Genomic DNA, 27,292 nt, shown 5'->3' with positions numbered 1-27,292 from the left:
GGGATACTGTTCCTGACAGCTTGTATTCCATCTGTGTGTGGGATGTTTGTGTAGAGAACCTCTACATCCCTGGTGGCTAGGATGGTGTTTTCTGGGAGGTCACCAATGCATTGTAGTTTTCTCAGGAAATCAGTGGTGTCACGGAGATAGATGGGAGTGCTGGTGGCGTAGGGTCTGAGTAGGGAGTCCATATAACCAGACAGTCCTTCAGTGAGAGTGCCAATGCCCGAGATGATGGGGTGTCCAGGATTTCCAGGTTTGTGGATCTTAGGTAGTAGATAGAATAACCCCGGTCGGGGCTCTAAGGGAATGTTGATTTGTTCCCGTGTTAGTGTAGGGAGTGTCCTGAGTAGATGGTGCAGTTTCTTAGTGTATTCCTCAGTGGGATCTGAGGAAAGTGGCCTGTAGAACTTGGTATTGGAGAGTTGTCTGGCAGCCTCCTTCTGGTAGTCAGACCTGTTCATGATGACAACAGCACCTCCTTTATCAGCCTCTTTGATGATAATGTCAGGGTGGTTTCTGAGGCTGTGGATGGCATTGCGTTCTGCACGACTTAGGTTATGAGGCAAGCGATGTTGTTTTTCCACAATTTCTGCCTGTGCACGTCGGCGGAAGCATTCTATGTATAGGTCCAGACTGTCATTTCGACCCTCAGGAGGAGTCCATGTGGAGTTCTTCTTCCTGTGTTGTTGGTGGGAGGGTATCTGTGTATCAATGCGCTGTTCAGTGTTATCTTGAAAATATTCTTTGAGTCGGAGACGGCAAAAGTAGGCTTCTAGATCGCCGCAGAACTGTATCATGTTTGTGGGGGTGGCAAGTGTGACGAAGTGGGGGATTTTCTTGTTTTCTGTGGAGTGTTCAATGGTTTGCACGCGGAGGAGGTGGGACTCAGTTTCCCTGGGTGTTACTGGTTTAACGAGGTGAGGAGAGAGGGAGTTTGTTGTTACAGAAGACCGGAGAGAGGACTTGGGGACCCAGCCGATGGCCGGGAGGATGGATACCCCAGCGACCAGTGACCTGGTGACCCGGAGGCCCAGCTGAGGAGACGCAGCCGGTTCTGGCCAGTGGGCGGACAATGGGCTGCAGAGTGAGGACCCAGTGACCTAACCAGCCGGTTCCAGCCAGAGGACAGAAGCGAGGAGAGGAGGCCCCGGTTTACCACCCTGTTTCCCTGGAGAGAAGACAATGGACAGAGGTGGGGCCTGGGGCCGGTGATCTCAGATGCCCAGCTGGGTATCAGGGGTGCTCTGGGCTGGAGGGGGGAGCAGGCAGAGCCCACCTGGATGCAGAGAGACTGGGATGTGCTGGGCTGAGGGAGGCCAGGCCTGAGGCCCTGAGAGTTTCCTGTGCTGTGTTCAACCCTCAATAAACCCTCCTGTTTTATGCTGGCTGGGAGTCACTCCGGTCTAGAGAACAGGGTTGCATAAACCCCTTTGGGGGTGGAGGCCCCGGGGATCCAGAGCGAGTGGACTCCCTGAGGGGGCCCACGGCAGAGACAGACGTGCTAAGGCTCAGAGAGGTGCAGCTCCAGGAGGTGGAGGGGCCTGACCCCGAGAGAGAGTGGACCCCCGAGAAGGGCTGTCACACTGAAAGGGGCACCCCCCACGGACCGCACAGGGCCAAGAGTGGGCACGATCTGTGAGTCCATGACAGCAGGGCAGAAAGAGAGTCCCCGAGATAGGACAGACTCTTCTGCTGGGCTGAGTGTGTAGTTGGATAGATTGACGATGTTGCTGGGTGGGTTAGGGGTTCATTCAGACTGAAACCCCCGATTATCAAGTTTCAGAGTAGCAGCCGTGTTAGTCTGTATCCACAGAGCCAGTTATCTCCTCATAGAAGGCAATCAGGTTGGTCAGGCATGACTTGCCCTTGGTGAATCCATGCTGACTGTTCCTGATCACTTTCCTCTCCTCCAAGTGCTTCAAAATGGATTCCTGGAGGACCTGCTCCATGATTTATCCAGGGACTGAGGTGACACTGACCAGTCTGTAGTTCCTCCTTCTTCCCTTTTTTAAAGATGGGCGCTACATTAGCCTTTTTCCAATAGTCCGGGACCTCCCCGATCACCACAAGTTTTCAAAGATAATGGCCTGATAATAAAAGACCTGGAGCGGACCACTGCCGGGTGAGTAAAAAAAATTAAAAAGGCGCCTAAGGCGTGGGGCCCTCTTAGGCGCGGGCGCGGGTCCCGATTCCGGGGAATCGGCCTAAAGCCGGCCCTGCTGACAGCTACTGGCACTCAGACCCGCCCCGCCCCCACCTCTCCGGGATGCCATGATCCTGGCACAGGTGGGAAGGTGATTAGGCCTGTGCTGTGCCTTAGGGCTTTGCTCCCTTACAAAGAAAGGTTGTTTTTATACTGTGAGTGCGATCCCAGTGTGAAATCCCCGTGGAGACCCGGCGCTGGTGGCTTTCTCTTGTGGAGATGGCTGGGGGTTGTCGGATTGACTTCAACCAGCTCAGGGCACTTTAATTAAAAGCTGGGGGTCAGGGTGATGCCTGGAGGCAGGGTGGTGTTGTGCGGAGGAGGGGCGGGGCCCTCCTTCTCCAGGGCTGTGTGGGGCCAGCTACAAACACTAACCCAGAGGAGAAATGGCAAAGCGATGCAGTGGGACCGGAATTCCCTGGCTGAGTTCAGGAGGGGGGAGCTCAGCAGGGTCTGTGTCCTTGCGATGGTGATGGAGCCAGGACTGGCAGGGGAGGTCTCCTAGGTTACAATCGTACCACTGGCACTAGCAGCAGCTCTGCAGTGGGTTTGCAGCACATCAGCTCTGCAGGGAGACAATTTACACCTGAGCAATCGGGAGGTTTCCTGAGTTGAACTAGTCTGTCAGCAGCTCACAGGAGCCAGGGAGTGGGACTCAGCCTCTTACTGCGGCACAGGTACAGCTGCTGTTAGCATCACGGCCCCAGGGAGCCTGCAGTCACCCAGCTGCTGCCCTGTCCTTGGGGCCTGGCCTGGAGCGGTGACGGCTGCCTTCTGCCCGTGCTAGATAGGAGCGTTTAGTGCTTACAGGAGCCTTTTCCAGGAGTAGCAAACACCTGACAAGGATGTACTGTGGGTCTAACAGTCCCCAGCTGCAGCGCTATGGCAACGCACACCCAGGGGACCGGTAGCGGAGGCAGCTAGCACATTATACACACCGCTCCGGCCCTGCCCTCCCAGAGGCACTAACAACACAGCTGCAGCTAAGGGTCTGGTGCAGCAACCCGAGTGCTGCCAGCTCCTCTCCCCTCCCCACACTGTCCCGCGGCTCTGGGAAACCCCCCTACACACACTGTCCCCCAGCTCTCACACTGTCCCCCAGCTCTGGTGGGAATCCCCCCTACACACACTGTCCCCCAGCTCTGGTGGGAACCCTCCCCCCATGCACACACTGTCCCCCAGCTCTGCCCTCCAGCTCTGGGACAGGCCCCCCACCTCACATTGTCCCCCAGCTCTGGGAACCCCCCCACACACACTGTCCCCCAGCTCTGGGACAGGCCCCCCACCTCACACTGTCCCCCAGCTCTGGGACCCCCACACACACACACTGTCCCCCAGCTCTGGTGGGAACCCTCCCCCCATACACACACTTTCCTCCAGCTCTGGGACAGGCCACCCACCTCACACTGTCCCCCAGCTCTGGTGGGAACCCCCCCATACACATACTGTCTCTCAGCTCTCACACTGTCCCCCAGCTCTGGGAAACCCCCCCATACACATACTGTACCTCAGCTCTCACACTGTCCCCCAGCTCTGGTGGGAATCCCCCCTACACACACTGTCCCCCAGCTCTGGGACAGGCCCCCCACCTCACACTGACCCCCAGCTCTGGGACACCCCCCACACACACTGTCCCCCAGTTCTCACACTGTCCCCCAGCTCTGGTGGGAATCCCCCCTACACACACTGTCCCCGAGCTCTGGGACAGGCCCCCCACCTCACACTGTCCCCCAGCTCTGGGAACCCCCCCATACACACACTGTTCCCTAGCTCTGGGAACCCCCCCCTACACACACTGTCCCCCAGCTCTGGGACAGGCCCCCCACCTCACACTGTCCCCCGGCTGTGGGACCCCCCCCACACACACACTGTCCCCCGGCTGTGGGACCCCCCCACACACACACACTGTCCCCTGGCTGTGGGACAGGCCCAGCAAACCACCCCCTTCCCCTGGCCTAGGCCCAGCTCCAGCGGGACGGGCGGTCTGAATTTATTCTGATGGAACAGAGGAAGCCAAAGGTGTTAACGTGCCGCTGTAACCGTCCACCATTAAAGCGAGTGAAGGAGGGTTTGGTCCCCAGACACCTCTGGCTGTTTAGCCCCATGGCGAACGCCCCATTAAACACCCGGGCAACCCTCCAGTAAAGACACAGGGAAGAAGGTACAACCATGAAAGCATCAGAAATGTCATATACGAAGTAAGGGTTTCATTTCCCCAAGCCCGTGTTCCCGCTCCCCGTGGCTGGAGGGAGCGAGGAAGGACAGATACCCCCATCTGCCGGGCGCCGTGGCGTTGGGGGGCAAGGGAACACTGGGCCCTAGGAGCCAAACACACGCAAAAGGGGGTGAGAAAACCCAGCAAAGGCAGAAAACGCAGCGTCTGTCTCCGGGGGTGAGTCTCGCACAGGCCCGGTTCGTGGGCTAGCAGCCCCCGCAGCCTGGCAAACTGCGGCCCGCTCCGGCTGTTCCGGGCCCCGCTTGCAGCGGGCTCCTTCCCCAGCCAGGATCCCCCCTCCCCCCATGATGGATCCCAGCCCCCCAGCCCCACACCCTGGTCCTGAGCCGGGCGCACAGCCCTGGGGACCCCAGCGGGCCCTGGCTGGCCGGGCTCCTTCCCCCATCGCCGCCGGGGTAATTCCCCGCCCAGCGGCCGCCCCAGGGGCCGGGCTGCAGGGCCCCGCTCGGCCCCATCCCGCGGGGCTGGGCTGAGACCCGCCAGCTCCGCCCTGCGGCAGCCCCGGCCGGACAGCGCCCGGCTCATCAGCACCCGGCTGCGGACAGCTCCCGCCGCGGGCCCTGCGCACGGGCCGGGCGGCCAGGAGGGGACCCCGGGCGCTGCAGCCGGCCCGGTCCCTGGCTCCGGGCTCGGCCCGCGGGCTCCGCCTTCAGCAGCGGCCCGGCCCGGTCCGGCCGGCAAAAGCGCCCGGGCCGGGGTCTGCAGTAAGGGGAGCGCAGCCTCCACCCCCCGCCCGTACAGCGCCCTGCCCCCCAGCTCCCCGCCCCCCCTACAGCGCCCTGCCCCTCCCCCCAGTTCCCCCCGTACAGCGCCCTGCCCCTCCCCCCAGCTCCCCCATACAGCTCCCCGCCCCCCCGTACAGCGCCCTGCCCCCCAGCTCCCCGCCCCCCCTACAGCGCCCTGCCCCTCCCCCCAGCTCCCCCATACAGCTCCCCGCCCCCCCGTACAGCGCCCTGCCCCCCAGCTCCCCGCCCCCCCTACAGCGCCCTGCCCCTCCCCCCAGTTCCCCCCGTACAGCGCCCTGCCCCCCAGCTCCCCCATACAGCTCCCCGCCCCCCCCAGCTCCCTGCCTCCCCGTACAGCTCCGCCCGCCCCCTCGATACAGCCCTCCGGTCCGCTCTGCCCCCACTCACCCCCCCGTACAGCTCCCCGCCCCGCGTACAGCGCCCTGCCCCTCTCCCCAGCTCCCCCGTACAGCTCCCCGCCCCCCGTACAGCCCTGCCCCCCCGCTCCCCCGTACAGCTCCCCGCCCCCCGTACAGCCCTGCCCCCCCGCTCCCCCGTACAGCTCCCCGCCCCCCGTACAGCCCTGCCCCCCGCTCCCCGCCCCGCGCGGCCCAGCCCAGCCCAGCCCGGCTCGCTCCCCCCGCGCCAGGCTCGCTCCGCAGTCGGGCTCGGCGCTGGAGAAGATGGCGGACCGGGCGGAGATGTTCTCCCTCGCCACCTTCCACGCGCTCTCCCCGCCGGCCTGCAGGTAAGAGGGGCCCGGACCCCCGCCCCCCGCCCGGGCTCGCCGGGCCCCGCCACCTCCGCATCCCCCCGGGCCCGCGCCCCGCCCCGCCCGCCGGACACCGCCCGGAGCCCCCAGCTGGGCCGACGTGGGGGGGCCGGGTCTCTCTCTGCCCCCCCCGCCGGGTCTCTGCCTGCCCCCCCCGTTCACCCCCCGGGCTGGGTCTCTGCCTAACCCCCCCCCCCCGCCAGGTCTCTGCCTGCCCCCCCCCCGTTCACCCCCCGGGCTGGGTCTCTGCCTAACCCCCCCCCCGCCGGGTCTCTGCCTGCCCCCCCCGTTCACCCCCCGGGCTGGGTCTCTGCCTAACCCCCCCCCCCGCCGGGTCTCTGCCTGCCCCCCCCGTTCACCCCCCGGGCTGGGTCTCTCTCTGCCCCCCCCCGCCGGGTCTCTGCCTGCCCCCCCCCGTTCACCCCCCGGGCTGGGTCTCTGCCTAACCCCCCCCCCGCCAGGTCTCTGCCTGCCCCCCCCGTTCACCCCCCGGGCTGGGTCTCTCTCTGCCCCCCCCGCCGGGTCTCTGCCTGCCCCCCCCCGCTCACCCCCCGGGCTGGGTCTCTCTCTGCCCCCCCCCGCTGGGTCTCTGCCTAACCCCCCCCCCGTTCACCCCCCGGGCTGGGTCTCTCTCTTACTCCCCCCCTCGGGTCTCTGTCTGCCCCCCCGGGCTGGTTCTTTCCCTTCCTCCTCCAGCCCCCCCCCCACCCCCCGCTGGGCTAGGTCTCTCCCTGCACCCCCAACTTCTCCCCCCCCCCGCCGGGCTGGGTCTCTCTCTGCCCCCCAGCCTGGGTCTCTGCCTGCTCCCCCCAACTTCTCCCCCCCCCCCCGCCGGGCCTTTCCCTGCCCCCTCCCCCTCCCCCGGGCTGAGTCTCTGCCTCCTCCCCCCCACGGGGGCGCACTGGCCCAGGCAACTGCTGCAATGCTCCGGCTCGGGCAGGCCTGACCCAGCTCCCGGGCAGGGCCACAGGGCTGGTGTCCCAGGCCTGCCCCAAGGGGACTGGGGGGAGGGCTTGGGACAGCCCTGACCATGGACTGAGCTGGGCAGGGGGCTGGGAGAAGGTCCCTGCCCTGTGCAAGGTGCAGCTCCCCCGAGGTCTGCCCTGCCCAGCCAGCTCCCCTGGGCCTGGGGACAAGGAGGGGGAAGTGTCCAGGGGTTCAGGCTTCCCAGGGACACCGAGGAGAGGCCAGGCCAGAGCCTACCCCATGCCCAGCTAGAGGCCCTTGCCTCCCAGACACAAGCCATCGGGCTGCAGGGACCTGTCCCAAAGCCGGCCCGCGCCCCAGCTCTCAGCACTGAGCACTGAGCCCAGGGCCCGCACCTCATGGGCTTGATGGTTGGTTTCTTTGTCCCCAGTTCCCCTGCCCCATGGCAGGAGCTGGGTCCAGCCCCACAGGGGCCATGAGCTGGTGTGTGTATGGGGGAGCTGCCCCCAAAGGTAGTGAGCTTGTGGGGTGGGGGCTTCACAGCCTCTGGGCCTCACTCTCTGTCCCATTTTCTTTTGGCCCCCAGGACCCATCCTGTTCCCCAGGACTGAGACCTCTTCTAGTGGCTGGTTCCCTGGGGGCACGGGGGGGGGAGAGGGGGTGTCGGTCCCCACTGATGTTATCAGAAAATGGTGTGTTTGGGGAGTGGATCCTAAAGCAGGGGGCAGGGCAGCATCCAAGGCACAGCCCCCACTTCTGAGAGCCGAGCTGCAGGCCCCGTGGTGTGACAGAGGGCAGAGACGGAGAGCCCCTGTCCTCTGCTGGCGTGGCGCTGATCCCGCTCCTCCTCTCATGGAAGCTCGGAAACTAAAGACCAAAAGCCCCGTTGCATCCCACCTCGTCCATCCTGTGCACCAGGGCTGGGACCCACCCCAAGGACCCATTCCCAAGGGCTCTGAATGCCCCAGTGTTGTGACCCCCAGGGGGAGCAATTCCCGGCCGGATCCACCCCCCCCGTCGGGGAGCGATGGGCCCGGCCCTTCCCCCCGGGGATGATTCCTGACCGGATCCACCCCCCGTCGGGGAGCGACGGGCCCTGGCTCTTCCCCCCGGGGATGATTCCTGACCGGATCCACCCCCTGTCGGGGAGTGACGGGCCCGGCCCTCCCCCCCAGGGATGATTCCCGACCGGATCCACCCCCCATCAAGGGAGCGACGGGCCCGGCCCTTCCCCAGCGCGATTCCCCAGTCCCGTGGGATACTCTGCCAGGAAGTCGTCCTGCTGCTCAGCCTGTCCTTGCCCTAGTTACACCCCTCGTGTCCTGCTCTGTGTCCTTGGGATTTACGTCCTCCAGAGATTTGCAGGCTTTGAGCACGTCCCCTCCCCCGCCCCCGTTGAGCCCAACTCGACAGATTTAGCCAGTTTAATCTTCCCCAGGAAGTCGATCCCTTGCTCTCCTCTGGTGTGGCTCCCGTTTGTTTATTGTTACTCCTGGCGTTTCCCAGGGGCCCATCCCCACAGGCCCGCAGCTCCCGTTGCAGAGATCAACACGGCCCCAGACTCCTCAGGCTGGAGCCACGTTCTGCTCCCACGTGGGCGGGTGCGTTACCCAGCCAGGGACCTGATCCTGGCACCGGCAGGCCGGGGAGCGTCCAAGCCTCCAACGGGGGGAGCTGCTGGGCCTGCATCTGCTCCCTCGCACTCCAGGGTGAAGCAGGAAGCCGGGGAAAGGGTGGGGCATCTGGGCAGGGGAGATCAGGGTCAGGCCCACTGCAGTCCCTCGAGCAGGGAGGTGCCCAGGGTTGTCCCTGACCTCCCAGGGCTCGCTGGCATGTGGCAGGGTGGCCCTGTGCCCGCCGGAGAGAAGTCAGAGATCCCCAGACAGGAGCGAAAAGGCTGCCGTCGAGCGGCGCTTTGTGGCTGTACCATGTGGCACTCGGTCGCAGGCTGGATGCTGGTGGGGTCCCCCACTAGGCCATGTGTAAAGATGAGCAGGTGCAAACATGGGGATTGCCCAAGTGCCGCGTCGCCCAGTCTCTCCAAGCGGCAGAGCAAACAATGTCTGGGCTTTGCCTCAGCCTGGCACTCATGGACACCAGAGAGATGCTAGTTTTTCTGCTGTAGAAATCCAGGTCCCACTCAGCAGGCTGACTGGAGAGCCAATGGGACAGGGCCACATGCAAGCCAAGGGGCTGGGAGGAGAGGGGAGTTGTGCTCTGGGCTTGGGGCTTGTTGAACTCCGGTGGCTGGTTAACATGGGGGAGAAAGGAAGCCTTGGTACACAGTTAGCATCCTGGCTTCTTTGCCGAAGGTGCTGAGTGCCCCCCCGGCACCCCTGAGAGCCCTAGGCAGGCCCAGCCCTGCGCACCAGCACTGTGGAGGTAATAGACAAGCAGGAGCTACACACTGGTCAGCACAACCCCGCCCAGGCCCCCGTCTCCGTCAGGAAGGGCACAAGACTTTGCAGGGCTGGCCGGTTCACGGGGCTGCCCAGATTTCCCTCTCTTGCTCCTCCCTATAGCCTGGTGCTTGTGTGGTGCAGCTGCTAGGCTGCGACTCAGGACGCCTGGTTTGCGTCCCAGCGCTGCTATTTCCTTGTGACCGTGCGGGAGTCTCTTCCCCTCCCCGTGAAATGAGACTGAGGCAGGGACTGTAGGGCCTGCTTTGTCTTACTCTGCTGGGGCTGGGCTCTGGCTTCGGAGCAAGCCCCTCGAGAACTCGGAGCGGGGCAGAGCAGTGAAGTTCTGAGCAGCTCCATGCAGGACGGGTGCGTTCAAAGGGCCCTCGGACTGCGGCGTGGCCAGGGCTTTTCCTTGGTTACTAACCAAGGCTGCCCCCAGGTGGGACGCGGGCGGCAGGCAGGTCCCTTGACGTACCAGGGGCTGTAGACCAGACATGGAGCCTTCAGCAGGGTTTGTCCTTCTGGGTGCTCCACTTCAGGGGCTCGTGCACCTCTCCAGCCCTCACTGGGAGATTTCTAGCTAGCAGTGTCCGTTCGGCCCATGCGTGTGCCCAGTGCCTTCCTCCGGCAGACACCAAGGCTGTGTCGGGGTGTGCGGGCGAACCACCCTCGGTTCCTTCTCTATCGCCTTGGCCCGAGACGGAGCAGCAGCGGGTTCTCGTAGAGCGTACTCGGCCTTTTCTCCTTCTTCAGTTAGTTTGTGGCTGCAGGTGACTGTTTTGTGATTAGTAATAGTTAGCTAAGGTGAGAGTACGGTGTCTTCCCTCTCTTTTCCCCTGGTATACCTGTCCCCTCCTGGTGGGGGTGCCTGGTTTGCCAGGCTTCTAACGCTGCCTCTCTGGCTGGGGTGCTGTATTGGTAAGCGACAGTCCATTGCCGAGGGGAGTCCCCCGTCTCCCAGAAGTGCTACTTCTCCTTGGCTCTTTAGTCCAGGGCTCGGAAGGACAGGGGGATGAAGCTCAGACTGTTGGCCATTGGATATTCCCTGCACCCTCTGGGCCAGGTCCCCGCCCGCCCCCATACATCTGTCCTCGGCCAGACCCAGCACTCCATCAACCTCGGGGCGTGCTTCTCCTCCGAAAGGGAAGCCAAAAAGAGGAGCGTGAACTCTAACTCTAAGGAGCCAACTTCAAAAGAGAGCTGTTGCCGAGGGTACGGCTGAGGCCAAGGACTCTCCCTCTGGCACCAGCAGACCCGCCAAGCCCTGGAGCTCCAAGGATTGGGCACCTGCACCAGTAAGGAGCGAAAGCACCGGGTCCCATCGAGCTCGTCCCTGCCATTGGCACTGAAGCACTCCCCTCAGCAGCTGGTGCCATCGTGTGCCTTGTTCCAGCCATCGGCACCGACCAACGCAGCTCAGCCGGGGGGACACTGCAAGCACGGGTGCCTGACATCTACAGCGCCTGCAGTACACCCATCGTCACCAGTATCGTCAGCTCCAGCAGATGAGGCAGGCTCCCATTTCTGTCACCGGATGCGGAAGTTATGGTTCCACCACCTTCCATGGCCGATGACTTCAGAGGGTTTCAGGCCCTCACTAGAAGGGTAGCTATCGCCCTGCAGATCCCTCGGCGGAGGTCAAAGATCTGCCAATATTTTCCAGTTGGCACCACCCTCCAGTGTGGCACTATCCGGTAACGAGGCTTCCCTGGATCTGGCTCGGATGGCAGGGCAGACACCGGCCACTATTGCACTGACGTGTCAAAGGGCGGCTATGAAGCACTCCTTGCCCCTGAAGGATTCCACTTGTTATTTTCCAACCCCCCCCCTCAGCCCACCCAGTAGTGGATGCGGTGAATGAATGGAGCAAGCAGCACTGTTTGAGAACTCCCCCCATGACAAGAACCAAAGCGACTGGATTTCTTTGGAGGAAAGTCTTGCTCGTCTGCAGCCCTGCAGTTCCGGATCATGGGCTGTCAGACGGTCCGTGGCCAAATACAACTTTACTCATTACAACAAGCTCACGGCCTTTGTTGAACAGCAGCCACAAGACTGCCAGGAGCAACTCCAGTCCGTAGTTGCAGAGGGCCAACTATTGGCCAGAACAGCTCCCCAAGAGCCCCTAGATGTCACGGACACTGCTGGCAGATCCATCTCGCCAGCGGTAGTTGTGTGCGGGAAAACCGTGGTTCCAATTTCCGGGGTTGGAGAGATGTTCAGAGCACTGTGGAGCACCTCCCCTTTGAAGGTCATATGCTTTCTCGGAGACCGGAAATGACTCCCTGCACATGGTGAAGGACTCCAGGGCTGCCCTCCATCCCTGGGGCATATAGGCAACTATGAGCAGGAAACTGCCCAGAGATTATGGCCTGCTCAGTGCATGGGGTACCACTGGCCCATGGAACCTCCCAGAAAGAGAGACAGATCTCTGAGGAAGAGGGCCGCCCAACTGCCCTCTACCACCACCCAAGTGTCCTCTAAACAGCAGTCGCTCCCTTCCCCTCACAGGGCCAGAGGGTTCTACTCAAAATACCTGTAGCGCCAAAGATGGACAGAGGTTGGGGCTGATCGTGGGTCATGCCTCAGAAGTTCAGCATGGCGACTCTGGCAACTATAAATTCCTTCACTAGAGGAAGGGAATTGGTTTGGGCCTACTTCAGGATAACTATTCACCTATCGCACAGGAAATACCTATAATTCACCATAGGTCAAGATCATTGCCAGAACCGAGTGCTCCCCTTCGGCCTATCCTCGGCCCCAAGAGGGTTTTCAAAGATCCTAGCAGTAGTGGCGGCTTACCTTCGGCAGGAAGCGATTCTTGTCTTCCCGTACCTTGACAACCGGCTACTCAAAGGCTGCTCTTTCGCGGCAGTGTTATTGTCTAAGAACGTAAGAACGGCCGTACTGGGTCAGTCCAAAGGTCCATCCAGCCCAGTATCCTGTCTGCCGACAGTGGCCAACACCAGGTGCCCCAGAGGGAGTGAACCTAACAGGCAATGATCAAGTGATCTCTCTCCTGCCATCCATCTCCACCCTCTGACAGACAGAGGCTAGGGACACCATTCCTTATCCATCCTGGCTAATAGCCATTAATGGACTTAACCACCATGAATTTATCCAGTTCTCTTTTAAACCCTGTTATAGTCCTAGCCTTCACAACCTCCTCAGGTAAGGAGTTCCACAAGTTGACTGTGCGTTGTGTGAAGAAGAACTTCCTTTTATTTGTTTTAAACCTGCTGCCCATTAATTTTATTTGGTGGCCCCTAGTTCTTATATTATGGGAACAAGTAAATAACTTTTCCTTATTCACTTTCTCCACATCACTCATGATTTTATATACCTCTAACATATCCCCCCTTAGTCTCCTCTTTTCCAAGCTGAAAAGTCCTAGCCTCTTTAATCTCTCTTCATATGGGACTCGTTCCAAACCCCTAATCATTTTAGTTGCCCTTCTCTGAAGCTTTTCTAATGCCAGTATATCTTTTTTGAGATGAGGAGACCACATCTGTACGCAGTATTCGAGATGTGGGTGTACCATGGATTTATATAAGGGCAATAAGATATTCTCCGTCTTATTCTCTATCCCCTTTTTAATGTTTCCTAACATCCTGTTTGCTTTTTTGGCTGCCGCTGCACACTGCGTGGACGTCTTCAGAGAACTATCCACAATGACTCCAAGATCTCTTTCCTGATTAGTTGTAGCTAAATTAGCCCCCATCATGTTGTATGTATAATTGGGGTTATTTTTTCCAATGTGCATTACTTTACATTTATCCACATTCAATTTCATTTGCCATTTTGTTGCCCAATCACTTAGTTTTGTGAGGTCTGTTTGGAGTTCTTCACAGTCTGCTTTGGTCTTAACTATCTTGAGCAGTTTAGTATCATCTGCAAATTTGCCATTTCACCATTTACCCCTTTCTCCAGATCATTTATGAATAAGTTGAATAGGATTGGTCCTAGGACTGACCCTTGGGGAACACCACTAGTTACCAACCCTCTCCATTCTGAAAATTTACCATTTATTCCTACCCTTTGTTCCCTGACTGTTAACCTGTTCTCAATCCTTGTCTACACGCACAAGCCCTTGCTCTCTTCCAAGAGTTGGACTTACAGTTGAATGCAAACAAATACCAGCAGAAGTGGAAGAGATTCATCCATTGGTGCAGTCATCACTACCTCCAGCTGGAATCGGTTCTCCTTTCCCTCATCCTAGATTACCTGCTGGATCTGACGGCATCCGGGTTATCCATCAGTTTGGTCAGGATACACCTGGCTGCCATCTCAGCCTTTCATCCCCTTGTAGGATTCTCCATTTTTGCTCACCTGGTATCATCCAGATTTATTAAGGGTTTGGGTAACCACTTCCCCCACATTAGATACCCCATCCTATCTTGGGACCTCAACCTGGTTCTCAACCACCTCGCGAGACCTCCATTTGAACCAATGGCGACCTGCTCCCTACTTCATTTATCTGTGAAGACGGCCTTCTTAGTTCCCATCATGTTGGCTCGTGGGGCCATGGAGACTGGAGCCTTGATGGCAGATGCCCCTTTTCCATGTTTTTTAATGAAAAGGTCTCTCTACATCCGCATCCTAGGTTCCTCCCAAAGCTTACGTCAGATTTTCATCTTAATCCATCTACCAGTACTTTTCCCAAAACCTCACAGTTCTCAGCAGGAATCCTGGTTCCATATCCTAGACGTTAGAAGGGCCTTGGCCCTCTACCTGGATAGGACTAAGCCGTTTAGGAGATCGCCTGGACTCTTCATCTCCTTCACAGACAGGTATAAGGGGGTTCCTATTTCTGTTCACAGGCTTTAGAAATGGATAGCGGGTTGTATCTCTACCTGCTCTGAGTCTGCTGGTGAGAGCACATTCGGCCAGAGCACAGGCAATGTCCACTGCGTTTCTGAAGACTGTCCCAGTATCTGAGGTATATAGAGATGCCACTTGGAGCTGAGTCCGCACGTTTTTGAAGCGTTACACACTGCTCCATGCCCTCGGCTCTGCAGTACTGTCTTCAGTTCTGGCCCCTGTTCTGACGCTCCCTCCTCCCTCTGGGGGTACTGCCCGGGAGCCGCCCGGAGTGGAGCCCCCAGCGGGAGCCTACTCGAAGGAGAAGGAAGCGTTACTCACCCTGTGCAGTAACTGGAGTTCGTCGAGATGTGTGCCCGTGTGGGTGCGCCGCGACCCACCCTCCTTCCTCTCTGCTTCTGTTGTTCCCTAAGGCACTGAGGGCGGTTCGCCCACACACCCTTATACAGCCTCGGTTCTGCCACGAGGAGGCACTGGGCTCTTGTGGGGGCCGAATGGGCACTGCTAGCTCGATATCTCCGCCGAGGGCTCGCGAGGTGCAGGCACCTGGAATGGCACACCCGTAGGGCCCAGCGTCCCAGAGAACTACGGTTACCGCACCAGGGGAGAAACATTCCCTCTCCACTTGCAGAGAGGGCAGCTTGTCCCCTGCACACTTGGGTCACAGCCATTGTTCAGCGAGGCCGGGGCTGTCCTGCTCAAGCAATAGCCAGGCTGAGCAGCTCCTCCTGCACTGTGACTGACCTCTGAGCTGTGGCCTTGGCACTTGGAGAGCCGTGATTTGCCGTTGCTGTGAGACCAGCCCCCTGGCTTTGCTGAGCCCTGGGTGGGGTGCCCACGGCATGCACTGGTCAGACAGACACGGGGGGCGGGCATGCACCCATCGGTATCATTCTCACGGTGTCTGTGGGCCTGGTGGAAACAGCGAGTCATGCATAGGGGTTGGGATGGGGGTGCCTGGTGCCTGGGGGCAGCATAAGGACGGTATGATGGGAGTGGGGGAAGGAAGTGAAAGGGATGCTAGGCTGGTGGGATGGAGGGGGCAGTGCCTTTGGGCATGACCCAGACATGAGCATGTCTTTTCCTGGTTCTGCTCCAGACTGAGCAGCTCTCACTGCTGTTCATCACCTGATTCCCCCAGCCCCAGGGTCCCTGCATGGTAGAACAGCTGGGGAATAGAGTCACAGGCCTGGGTAGGGGCTATGACAGCCCCTGTGTGGGAGGAGCACCAGCTCCTCTCCGCCCCCCACCGTCTCCCTGCACCATGGCACCCGTTGGGTACTGGGGTTCAGGGTGGCTTCCTCTGAGGGGCCTTGCCTGCATTTCCCCGTCTGGTTCTTTCCTCCTCCCATTCTGAACCTGTCCCAGATCGTCTTGCGTTCATCCCTCAGTTCCCCGAGTGCGCGTCTCCTCCCGCCATGGCGCCGGGGCCAGCCGCGGGTGTCTGGGGCAGTGTAGACAGGCCCTCAGAGCCGAGCAGAGTCCTGTCTCCAGGAGGGCTCCCCAAGGGCTGACTGCCCGGCGCAGGTGGGAGGAGCAGCTCTTGGCATTAGGGGAAACGAACATGGGGACTTGGCCCCCAGGCGCCTCTCTTTCTCCATCCTTGCTGGCCAGGGAATCCACCAGCAGAGCAGAGGGAGGGGTTAGATCTCAAGGGGGGTGGGTGTTGTCCTGCAGCCTCCTGCCTGTGCTCAGCGTTCCCCAGGCAAATGGAGGCTGGTCCCTGCCCCAAGGCACCGCGGTTCGACTCAGTGCTCTGAGGAGGGAGAGAGATCAGGTCCCAGAAGCAGCCCTGCCCCCCTTCGCTGCAGGAGCCTGTCCCCTCCGTGCTCCAGCTGAGCTCGCCTGTAGAGACCGGCCCGGCTGCGTCTTCCCACCCACGAGCAAGTGGTTAGTGCTAGGAGAACTGACTCCGCTCACCACACTCCGCCTCACGCCCAGGCCCCAGTGAAATCTCACCATGCCAAGTCCCCTCCCGCCCGGGCAGGGATCTGCTTCCCTCCCCCCGCTGGTGTGTTTGCACAACACGCTGGAGGGGACAGGCCCCAGGGTCTCCCCTCAGAGCCTGCACACGGCTTCACAGCCAGGCCCGACAGAGCCCCCGGCAAAGCTGCCTTTCCGCGGCCCCTAGCCCGCCCTCCCCCCGATCGCCCCGGGATGTGACCCTGGGGTGGCGTTTCTGGGGCTGCAGAGACTCCAGGAAGCAGCCCTTCCCCCCACACCCTATGAAAGAGGAGGAGTCAGCTCCATCCCATTGCCATGGGGCCAGCAGCCTCCCCCCAAGCAGCACCCGGGCCTCAGCCGGGGGGAGCGATGATGCTCAGCTCCCACTCCGAGGAGACCCCCTCCCGTGCAGAAGGCCCTGTGGGGTGCACGCTGCTGCCTCCTGTATGGGGTGGGGGCTGCTGGCAACATGATCTTCTGACCCTCCCATGCAGCAGCCCCTTCCCCCAAGGCAGCCCCCCCATCCTGCTGGGAGGAAAGCAGGCAGGGGTGGGGCTGGAGAGAGCTGGAAAATCTCAGAGTCCATGTGCCAAGGACGGAGCAGCCAGCAGCAGCCGGGCGAGCCCCTGGCAGTAGGATTCCGGCCGCCTCTAAGGCCGAGGGCCTTGGGGGCTGTGGGATCAGGGGCCCGGCAGGCAGTAGCCGCAGAGAGTGGCTGGTACCTGCTCACCAGCAGAGCCCCCTCGCCCGGAGCACCGCCTCTCTCGTACCCGGGGCCCGAAGGGGACGGATCCGACTCTTCTCTGGGCTATGGCAGCCTGGGGGAGTTGGGAGCAGCCAAGCCTTGATCTGGTAACTCCAGGGGGCAGGCAGGTGGCAGCAGCATCTCCTGATGCAGGCGGTGGCCAGCCCTCCCCGCCCCCAGTAAGTTCAGCGGTAGCCCCACAGGCCAGGGGAGCGTGCTCTGGAATGGTCCTTCCCACTGCAGGCTGGTGGCTGGCGAGACGGGGAGGGGGCTGGCGGAGCCGTTGCTGGGCTGGGAGAGCCCGACAGAGGAAGTTTCATTCTCGTGTCGGGCGATAGCACACCAGCGGCTTGACCTAGAAACTTGTCTGGTGGTTTATCGTGGAGAGGCAGCGGCCAGCACGCCGCGGCTCAGCCCGAGAGCTGCTTTCCGCCAGGAGCCCCAGGTGTCCCGCTCCAGAACACTCCTCAGGGGTTGCACGTGTGGCTGTGGTGGGCAGGCGATGACTCGCCCACATTTCAGGAGACTCAGAGAAGCCCTTTCTGGGAGCCAGGACTTGGAGAAACCCAGGTGGAGATCATGGCCTCGGAAACCACCTGAGAGGCTGAGGGCAGAGCCTAATCCTGGGGCGGGGCAGGGCAGGCGTCTTTGGGAAATTGCTCGTCAGTGATTGCTGGGGAGTGCTAAGGGTAGGGGGTCTCCAGCGGGGGCCGGCTGAAGAGCTGTGAATGGCTGAGAGCTCCTGCCCACACAGCCAGCAGCCCTTGGACTCCCCCTCTCCCGTCCCGCTGCAGAGCTGCCTCCCGGCTGCCTTCAGAAGCTCACAAGAGCTGCTGGGGATCTTGGAAGGTCCCCGGGAACTTGATAACCCCCCACATCCGACCCATGGCTCTTGCTGGCCTTGTGAGGCCCCCAGCAGGCTGGCACCGTTCAGGAGGTGACACTTGGACGGGGAATGAGAATCCAGGTCTGGGGCCTGGGACCCCACTTCCCGCTCCCGTCTCCTCCTGGCTCCCTTGGCTTGTCTAGAGACGTTTCCAAATTCTAAATCGTCTCTGGGATTCCCAGACAAGGCTCCATTAGGCTGAGCCGGCCACAGAGCGACCTGTCAATCACAGGCTAGCCGACTCTTGGCATGGTCCCGTGCGTCTCCTGATACCCGGGGGCCCAGCTGCTGGAATCACGGGATTAGGTAAGAGTCTCCTTTCACTTCAAAAACACCCAGTAAGTTTCTGTTCCCACCAGTTAAGGGGAAAAACTAAAGGTTGGAGCCAATGCAGAGCCACAGGGCAGAGAAAAACAGCCCCACATTTGTTCTTTTTTTAAATCTCCTGGTTTTATGCCAGTTCTGTGAGGTGGGGATGTTTGGGGCTGGCCATGCTGCTGTCAGAACGGCCAGCGAAGGCAAGTGGGTGCAGAGGGTCCAACCCCCAGCGTCCTGTGAAGTTCCATCCTGGGCCAGTCGTACACACCCCAGCAGGGGCCTGAGGGCTCTGCCTGCAGCTCCTTGGAAAAGGGGATCATGGCAAACTGCCAGACTTGTCCAGAAGGGAGAAGTCAGAAACACGTGGATTCAGAAATGTTGAAAAGTTGTTGTTAGGGTTGGCAGTGAGCTCTGCCTGCCTGGGCTGCTCAGGGGCTCCCGGGAGACCCCAGTGCATCAAGGGAGATGTAGTCTGGCCAGGGAGCAAGAGCAGCCTGGGGGAATGGGAGCATGGAACTACAGCTCCCACGAGGCACTGCAGCAGCCCGTGCTGAGGCAGAGATTAGTATTGACCCAAAACACTTTGTGCCAACTTTCCTGAGAGAAAGTGACCTTTTCTTGAAGACAGTTTCAGTGAAATCCTGTTGTCTGACAGGAAAATGTTTTGTTCTACATTTTTTGACCAGTTCTTCCTCACTTTTTCTTTTTTCTTTTTAACACTTTGGTAACACTTGTCTGGCGTGTCGCACTGTTAACATCATATTGAACTGAGAGAGGCGGGGAAAAGAGCAGGAACTGCAGAATAACCCCCCCTGCAAGACTGGTGCAGTTACAAAAGTGACCCGTCCCCCTAGGGGTGTGTGAAGATGAAATCCAGGGTGCTCAGGCGCTGTACTGGTGAGGGCCAGAGAAGTACCGGAGAGTGATCAGAATTGCAGGGAATTCTAGTCAGGTTAGAGTTAAAATAACCCCAACACCTAGGAAGTGCAGAAGTGCAGTTCAGGTCACTCCAGCACGGCTCCCGTCTTCGCCCAGGCCTGCCGAGTAGCACAGCTTCTCTGGTTCTTCCGAAGGGCTGTGACGTTTGTAAGTCTCTGCACTGCTGCGCTCCCGGGGAAGGGGTTCCACGCACAGGTTCTGGCCTGGCCCGGCCCAGCAGGACTGTGCACTAGCAGTCTGTTAAATGACTGTCACCCAGTGAGTGGCCTGGAACGGCTGGGGGTCCTGGCTCTCCACTGCCTCCCTTTCCTTGGCCGCGGCTTGCCACAGCCACCACAGGGCTAGGTGTAGGGGAACCGGGTCTGTGGCCATTCTTGCCAGTGCTGGAGTTATTCCAAATTTAACCTTTCCTTCCGTCCCTTCCTTTCTGGCTGGTTTGGGGTAACTGCTGTCTTCTCGGGAGCTCTCCAACCTCTCGGGGGACATCTGCACTGCAAAAAAGACCTGTCAGCAGCGAGGCTCGGAGCCCAGGGCTAAACCAGCAGCATCAACGTTCCCGCCCAGGCCCTGAACCTGAACCTGGTGAGGGGAGAGGGTCTGAGAGCCCAGGCTCCAGCCTGAGCCGGAACAGCTACACTGCTGGTTTTAGCCCCCAAGTGCAAACCTCAGTCAACTGACCCGGGCTCTGAGACTTGCTGCCGTGGGCTGTTCTTGTAGCGTAGACGTGCCCTCAGTTACTGAAACCGTTCCCTTCGCTCCAGTTTAACAAGACTCTTCTCTCGGGAACCTTCAGATGGCCTGGCCTGGTCCTTCGTGGTCATTGGTATCCCCTGGGCTTGTGGGAGAATGAGGCCTAATGGCTCTGTGGGCTTCAGGACACACCAACGGACCCTCTGTGACCACACACTCCCCGGAGTGCCAAGGTTAACGGTTTGGCCGGGAGTTAGCGCTGCTTGGGGTGTTTTCTGGCAGCCCCAGCCCCTGGAGTCCCGGGATCCCATGAGAATCTCGGCTTCCGTTAGAAAGAACAACCCGTTTCCAGCCCTCGTGGCCGAGGCGAGAAGCCTGAACATGTGACTTGAGTGACCCCCCAGGGGCAGAAGGCAAATGAAAAATCTCCTGATTCCCGGGCCCCTTTGGTGATGCCCCGTGTGTGGGGCTGGCGACGCGGCGTCCCTCCAGGGCCTAGCGCAGCCGCAGAGGGAATGGGCGCAGGGTTTGCGAGTGGCTGGCACTCCTCTCAGCATGCAGCTGCCCTGGCAGCACAGAGCCTCCTCCCGTTGGAACCGGTGAGGCAAGGCAGAGCAGCCCTACGTCCCTGTCCGGCAGTGCCAGGAGCCGCCAGTCCTGAGGTTCCTGGGCACCTCGTGCTTGTCTTCGGCGTGGACCCAGCCCGGGAGGCTCAGGACAGTGCTTTGTCTCCAGCTAGACCAGGGAGAAGGGCTCATGTCTGGCTCATGCTGCATCGCAGGGTCTCTGACCCCGGGCCTCTCATTCCCCAGAGAGGCGGTTTCCTTTCCGGCCGCCGAGGGCCGGTGAGAGGGTCCAGCCCTGATGAGTTTATGTGTCACCCCATTTAGTGCAAACTCAACCGTTCCCCAGAGCCCTTTGCTGAGCCCCTTAGTGGCAGGAACAGAGGCGGGGGGAGACTCCTTGAACTTTATTCTCAGTGTAGCTGAGTGAATAGTTCCCAGCAGATAACAGAGGTGGCTTCCCCGCTGCTTGGGAATATCCATGTACCACTTTGCAGGCCGGAAAGCCGCTCGGTGCCTCCAGAGCCACATGACGGGAGGGGGGCATGCAGCAGGGACAGGGCCTGAGCCCTGGGATCACGTACCGTGCAAATCCAGCCAGGGAGAGTCACACGAAGGGACGGGAGGGGGGCATGCAGCAGGACAGGGCCCAGGGAGGCACTGCAGGGGAGAGGGGAGAGGGCAGGAGGGAGTTTCTAGGGCAGGTCATGGTTAGAGTCCGGAGAGGGGGTGGCCTGGTCAGCAGGGAGGCAGCTGCCAGCGAGAGGAGCAAGCCGAGGGTCGCTCGTGGCCGGTGCACTGGTGGAGGCAGGACAGGAGAGCAGGTCAGAGACCAGGGCTTTGCCGAGAGCCATGGTCAGGAGCAGGTCACAGCCGCCACCCGTTTATTCCCCGCTCCACGTGCCTGGCCAGTTTTGTTTGGCACACGGGGAGAATCCGGGGTCAGGGCTGGCTGCTGAGCTGTGCTCATGCTCCTGTTTCTGTGCCCTGCCTGGGTGGGTGCACAGGCACGTGCAGTGTGAGTTTAAAGTGGAGTTTCCATGACAACTCACACGTGGGAATTTGCTTTTCACAGATATTCGTGCCGCGTCCCAAACTGGATGGCTCCATTCTGCCTCCCTACATCCCCCTGCAGCCTCAGTCCGATACAAGAGTCTTTTGCCCTTCCTGGTCTAAATGCCTGGGCATTGTTGCTCCCCAGAGGTGGCTGCATGGCAGTGGTGGGTGAAGTGCAGTGTGTCGGACACAATGGCTTCGCTAATGAGAAGCAACAACCTGACTCTGGGTTCCGCTGCGCTGGGCCTCACACCCCCATCCCTGGGCACAAAGCCCGATTAGCCAGCCCCAGGCACATTCACTTGGCTTCGGAGTTCGACAGGATCAGGGCTACTCAATCCAGGCTGGTCTATTGGCCGTGTCCTGCTGCTGCCCTTCAGTTGCTGCAGTTCACGGGGACACAGTTATTTATTATTGGTACATGGGGGAGCCGCAGCCCTGGACCAGAACCCCCTGTGCCAGGCACTGGACAGACAGAACAAAAGGCCGCCGCTGCCCAGGGATCGGCAATCGAAGTGTCAGACGAGAGCCAGGCTGTCAGGGAAGCACAAGGAAGCAGAGAGGACTGGTCAGCGGCGTAGGCCGGGCTCTGGAGCGTTTTGTAGGCAGCAGGGCAAAGGAGGGATTTGAAGGCGCACCAGGAGGTTGGGCAGCTGTTTGCGGGGAGCGCCCCTTCAGAACCCCCTGCTCTCGGAGAGGGGGGCTCCTGGGAGAAAGCCCCACTCCTGGGATGCGAAAGAAGCTGCTGGTCTGACTCCCACAGAGCTCCCACCTCAGCCAAGTGCACTCGCTGCAGGTGTAACTAACCCAAGCCTGAGGGCCCAGAGCTCAGGAAGTTTGGGCGGGGGGAGAAATGCGAAAAGGAAACTCTTTTCTAGTGATGACAGAGCAAAATCCCTGTGGCATCTCTGAGCCCCCAGGAACCCTGGAACTTCCCCCTAGTGCCCCCCAAGCAAACGCCCTGGGGCCGGAGTGCCAGCCCTGAAGGGAGGGGGTCTCTCTGCCTTGGCTCTGGCTGAGAAAGTTAGAAGGGGTTAAAAATAAGACTTCAAATGGAACCCCACCGGGGACGCCAGCGTGCGTCTCTGACTCCTCCCTCTGCCCCACCCAGGGGCACGTCCCACACTGCAGACAGGGGCCTTCCTCTTACCCGTCCCGCTGTGTGTGTGTGCTGGCAGCACCCAGAGACCCTGGCAGGTTCGGGCCCCATTGTGCTGGGTCCTGGGCAGGTGCAGACGGAGCCAGTCCCTGCCCACGAGAGCTCGGCTCTAGGAGACCCAGCGTGGGAGCGCCAGGGGGCAGCGAGAGGAAGACGAGGGCTCACACATTTGTTCGGGTGCAGGCTGGAGGTGCCAGCGTTGGGGTTGAACAGGGGCCGTGGCTGGGAGACAGGACCCTGACAAGGCCCGGCCCTGCCGTCCGCGCTGAGGCTGGCTCCCGTGGGGGTCCCAGCCGAGCTGGCATGTGTGAGGAGATGGGTGGTGGCTCTGTGAACCGATGGGCGGGAGAGGGGGACTCCATGTGCAAGGGGCAGCGTGTGCGAATGGGCTTGTTCCTGGCCTCAGTGTCGGCTCTCCTCTCCAGCACTTCCTTCCACCCCAAAGGGGTTGGGACTTTGCCCCTGGAGGCCTGACAGGCCCCCTGCCTGCCCTTCCCCAGCCCAGAGGCCCCCAGTTTCCAGTCCTGCCTCCCTGCGTGGACACAGGGCGGAGTAGGGGATGGCTATGTGGGGGTGGCCCAGGAGACCTGATCTCTGCTTGCTCTCCCTTTGCCCCAGGCCCCCGCAGGACATCAGCCTGGAGGAGTTTGACGATGAGGACCTGTCGGAAATCACAGATGACTGTGGCATTGGACTGAACTATGACTCGGACCATTATGAGAAGGTGAGGGGGGGAAGGCGGGGCTGAGACAGGCAGAGACCCTGGTGCCCACGCGTGCCAACAGGGTGATGTGCTGCCACCCAGAAATGGGAGCCTAGTGCAGGCTGAGCACAACTGAGCTCCTGCTCCCAACCAGCGATGCCCCCCCCTCCCCCAGGTAAATCCCAATGGGGAAAGTTAGATGGCAGAAGTGAAATGCCTTGTTACCCGCAGAACTCTGCCCTGCGCCCTGCTCCGGGCTCCCCAAGCATGTGTGTGCCAGCATGTGCACACACGCACATGCACACACGCACACGCACGCGCACACACTTTGGCTGATGCCCCTCAATCCCAAGCAGTAGTACCCCAGCCTCTTTCCATCCTGGGTTGGAACCAGATTGCTGGTTTTTCAGAGATCTGCTGTCGGAGTGACTGTGGGGCAGGTCCCGGATACAGGCCACAATGGTCCCTGCTGACCTTGACATCCATGACTCCTCAATCCCAGCCTACAGCACCTCCCATTCCTCCAGGTCTGCCAGCCCCTCACCCCAGCAACGTCTGACGGACGGCCCTGGGGGGTGTTCTAATGATGCAGCCTCTGGCCAGGGGCGGCTCTAGCTTTTTTGCCGCCCCAAGCACGGCAGGCAGGCGGCTTTCGGTGGCATGCCTCCAGGAGGTCCGCTGGTCCCGCGGCTTCGGCGTACCTGCCGCCGAACTGCCGCTGAATCCGCGGGACCGGTGGACCTCCCGCAGGCATGCCGCCAAAGGCTGCCTGACTGCCGCCCTCGCAGGGACCGGCACTCCGCCCCCCGTGGCTTGCCGCCCCAGGCACACACTTGGAGCGCTGGTGCCTGGCGCTGCCACTGCCTCTGGCGAGACCCAACTGAGAGTATCAATTCAGGACAAATTGCTTAGAGCAGGACAATCACAGCCCAAGGATGGGTTCCTTTACTATGACGGCAAACCAAACCAGCCAAACAGAGAGGACTTTGAAGTGCGAGTGTGGTCGCGGCGCCAGCGCTGGGAGAGAGTTCTCCCAGCGCTGCAGGTCCTCCACCTCCACGAGGGGATTAGCTTACAGCGCTGGCAGCGCGGCTCCCAGCGCTGGGGCACTGTTTGCACTGGCGCGTTACAGCGCTGTAACTTGCTGCGCTCAGGGGGGGGGTGTTTTTTCACACCCCTGAGCGAGAAAGTTGCAGCGCTGTAAAGCGCCAATGTAGCCAAGCCCTGAGAATCAAAACACATTGAGCTACAGGTACACAGCCAATAGTCATAACTTCAACTACAAAACTGATACACACACAGACACCATCATCATAACCAGCAAATTACAACCTTTTCATAGACACCTTCTTGACCTCCTTTGTACAAGAGGTGCTGGAAATATATAACAGTGGTTGCCACAATGATCTATATGGTCACAGTTTGTCAATAACGTCACACCCCCAATGCAAAATGGATGCAGGAAGGGATGACACCAACATCACTGACTGCATCCCAAGAGCTCCCCATCCTGGGTTCTGTCTCACTACAGCTAGTATTGGGTTAGAAGCCGTACCAGTGTATAACAGAAATGGTTTATCAAAGTCATGTTCAATAACATGATTGAACCTCTTTACAAACTCACGGTAAAACTTGGTTAGAACAATAGTGGATTGGATCTGCTCTTGCAGCATGGTTCCTGTATGTCTCACATGATCTTTCCAAGAGCTAAAGAACATAGCTACTTTATTTATACAAGCTCTGGCAAATGTTTGGAACCCGATTAATATAAAGACAATGTAGATATTAATGTTGTCCATATTATAGGAATCTTGGCATTTAGCCATGTAAGCAATATGGTAGTGTGCCTCAGTTTCCCTTTCCATACAGCACATCAGGTCTGGAATGTCTTTTCCTCTGAAAAGTTCCAATACTGTTTACAGGCACCAACTGTGAAACATCAGCGTAACAAGGCCTTTTAACATAACGTGTGATCTTATGTATTTCTTTGAACATGTTCAAGGGTTTTTTCAAAAGATTAGGCACATTGTACATTTTTACAGTTCTTGGTAATAGCAACATTAGTTACAAAATTACTATTAGCAATAACAACTAATCCATTGCAAGTGTCCATCTACAATCATGTTTGTCATGCCACACCTTTGGCTCAATACCATTGGGGTTTTGGCGTTTTAGGGTTAACCTGTGGCTTCCCTTTGCAAAATTATGGTCTCTCTTTCCTCCTTGTCCGGAAGGATCAAACCCTGATTTCTCTTCCTTAACAGAATTCATTGGCGGATTGGCCGGGCTCTCTGTGCTAACAGCTATTAGCAAGTCTTTTTTCTCCCTGTCAGCCAGGTAATTTACATCAACACAGACAGGAGCCTGTTCACCAGTTTTCATATCCTTAATTGCTACCAATTCCAAGGCTGGACTCTGTCTTAAAGAATCATAGACTATCAGGGTTGGAAGAGACCTCAGGAGGTCATCTAGTCCAACCCCCTGCTCAAAGAGATACCACACAAATCCAAAGAGTCTGAGGGTGAGAGTTTGCTTGCTCTCGCCTGCATCCTTAAGCGTTTAGTCATAAAACTGTTCGTCTCTGAAACACCAGAAACCAAATCTGTCCTCAGACCCTGAAGCACAGACTGCTCACCAGGGCCGGCTCCAGGCACCAGCCTGGCAAGCAGGTGCTTGGGGCGGCTGCTCTGGAGAGGGGCGGCACATCCAGGTATTCGGCGGCAATTCGGGGGACGGTCCCTCACTCCCACTCGGAGCAAAGGACCTCCCACCGAATTGCCGCCACAGATTGCGATCGCGGCTTTTTTTTTTTTTTTTTTTTTTTTGGCTGCTTGGGGCAGCCAAAACCCTGCAGCCGGCCCTGCTGCTCACTCACAGAATCAGCATGGAGATATTCCTGTTCCAACAACCTGGTCAAGCACAGCCACTTGGTTATCGGGCTGTTCAACTTTCTTAATAGCTCTTACTCCATCTGAGACCTTCTCAAAGCTATCCACACTGACTCTTTCAAAAGGAAAGTCAGTGGATCCATTTACAATTGAAAATTTCTGACTGTTAGGAACTGAAACTTCCTTGGTCAAATCACTTCCACACCCTTCAGTTGCAGCTGACTGCTTGCACAGATCACCCTGAGGATTCCTTTCCCTAGGAGCTTCTCTAAGCAGCAATTCACCCCTCACAGAAATTCTGCCCTTACCCTCTTCACCTAGGGCTTGCTCTAAAGGATCACTTTCCTGAGCAACAGTGGACTCTTTCTGGGTCTCACTTACATCCAGGATCACCTTTGGCCCATCAGGCGGATTCCTACACAATCCCCTCTCAGGCAAATGGTCAGAGACATTCTCCTTCCCTTTGCCACACACAAGCTCAGGAATCTTTTCCTTCTTGCTACAAGTTTCCAAACTATCAGTAGGTAACACAATCAAATCACCTTCCTGCTTTTCTTGTGCCCTAGCTGGGGTATCACCCTTATCAGATAGAGTTGCTACACCCTTTTCCAGCCACACATTAGCAACAACAAAATACAAGCACCAGAATTGTCTGGTCTCTGGCATTTTGCTAAGACTAACTGGATGCAACCTAGTTACAGTGCCATTCTCCCCAGCAGACACAGACTTAGGACCATTCCCTTCCTGGGCTTTAGTTGAATCCAGAACCAACTCTGAGACAACTGCACTACCCTCAACCATCGCCGGCTGAAAGGCACCTTCTGTCTGCTCCACAGACAAAGAAGAGCTGGAGACACCTTCCCCTTTACCAGACACACAGCTCGGGATCCCATTTCCCTTGTCCCAGCACACAAGGGCTGTTCATAGACAACTGCTTGGAGACTGGGGTAGCTTCCTCCACAGGCAAGTCAATACCCCTGACAGACACAGGCACATTCCCTTCACTGTCACTATTCTCCACACAGGAAACAGGTAAGGGATAGGGACACTCATCTGCCACTCTCCCTGCCTTCCCAAACTGACTAGACAAAGCCATCAGCTCACAAGGCTGCCTGAGCCCATCCAAACTTTCCTTACCAGGCCCATGGCCACTCCCAACTGATAAACTGCTGCTCTTCTCACTACACTGAGCTACTGCCAGCAAATCACAGTGACCCTTTTCAGGTTCACTTTTACAAGCTGTACTTGCCCATAATTCACCACCCGTCAAAAATCTGCCCTTTCCTTCCTCAGCCAGGGCTTTCACCTGACCATC

The 27,292-nt window shown here is 59.1% G+C and overlaps 1 protein-coding gene across 2 annotated transcripts in view; it reads left to right on the top strand.

Annotated features, from left to right (window-relative positions):
• The first annotated feature begins 5,778 nt into the window (after positions 1-5,778).
• Positions 5,779-27,292, top strand: part of MAPK8IP2 (mitogen-activated protein kinase 8 interacting protein 2) — a 60,904-nt gene continuing 39,390 nt past the window's right edge. For both annotated transcript variants that reach the window (XM_054035384.1, XM_054035297.1), the window contains exons 1-2: positions 5,779-5,915; positions 23,005-23,110. In XM_054035384.1, the coding sequence (XP_053891359.1) occupies positions 5,851-5,915; positions 23,005-23,110 (171 nt within the window). In that variant the 5' untranslated portion in view covers positions 5,779-5,850. The remainder of the gene's footprint in view (positions 5,916-23,004; positions 23,111-27,292) is intronic.

The sequence above is a fragment of the Malaclemys terrapin genome, chromosome 1 (assembly GCF_027887155.1).
Source record: "Malaclemys terrapin pileata isolate rMalTer1 chromosome 1, rMalTer1.hap1, whole genome shotgun sequence".
Classification (NCBI taxonomy): Eukaryota; Metazoa; Chordata; order Testudines; family Emydidae; genus Malaclemys; species Malaclemys terrapin.
Note: the sequence above shows the minus strand (reverse complement) of the source record. Positions and strands in the feature narration are given on the sequence as shown.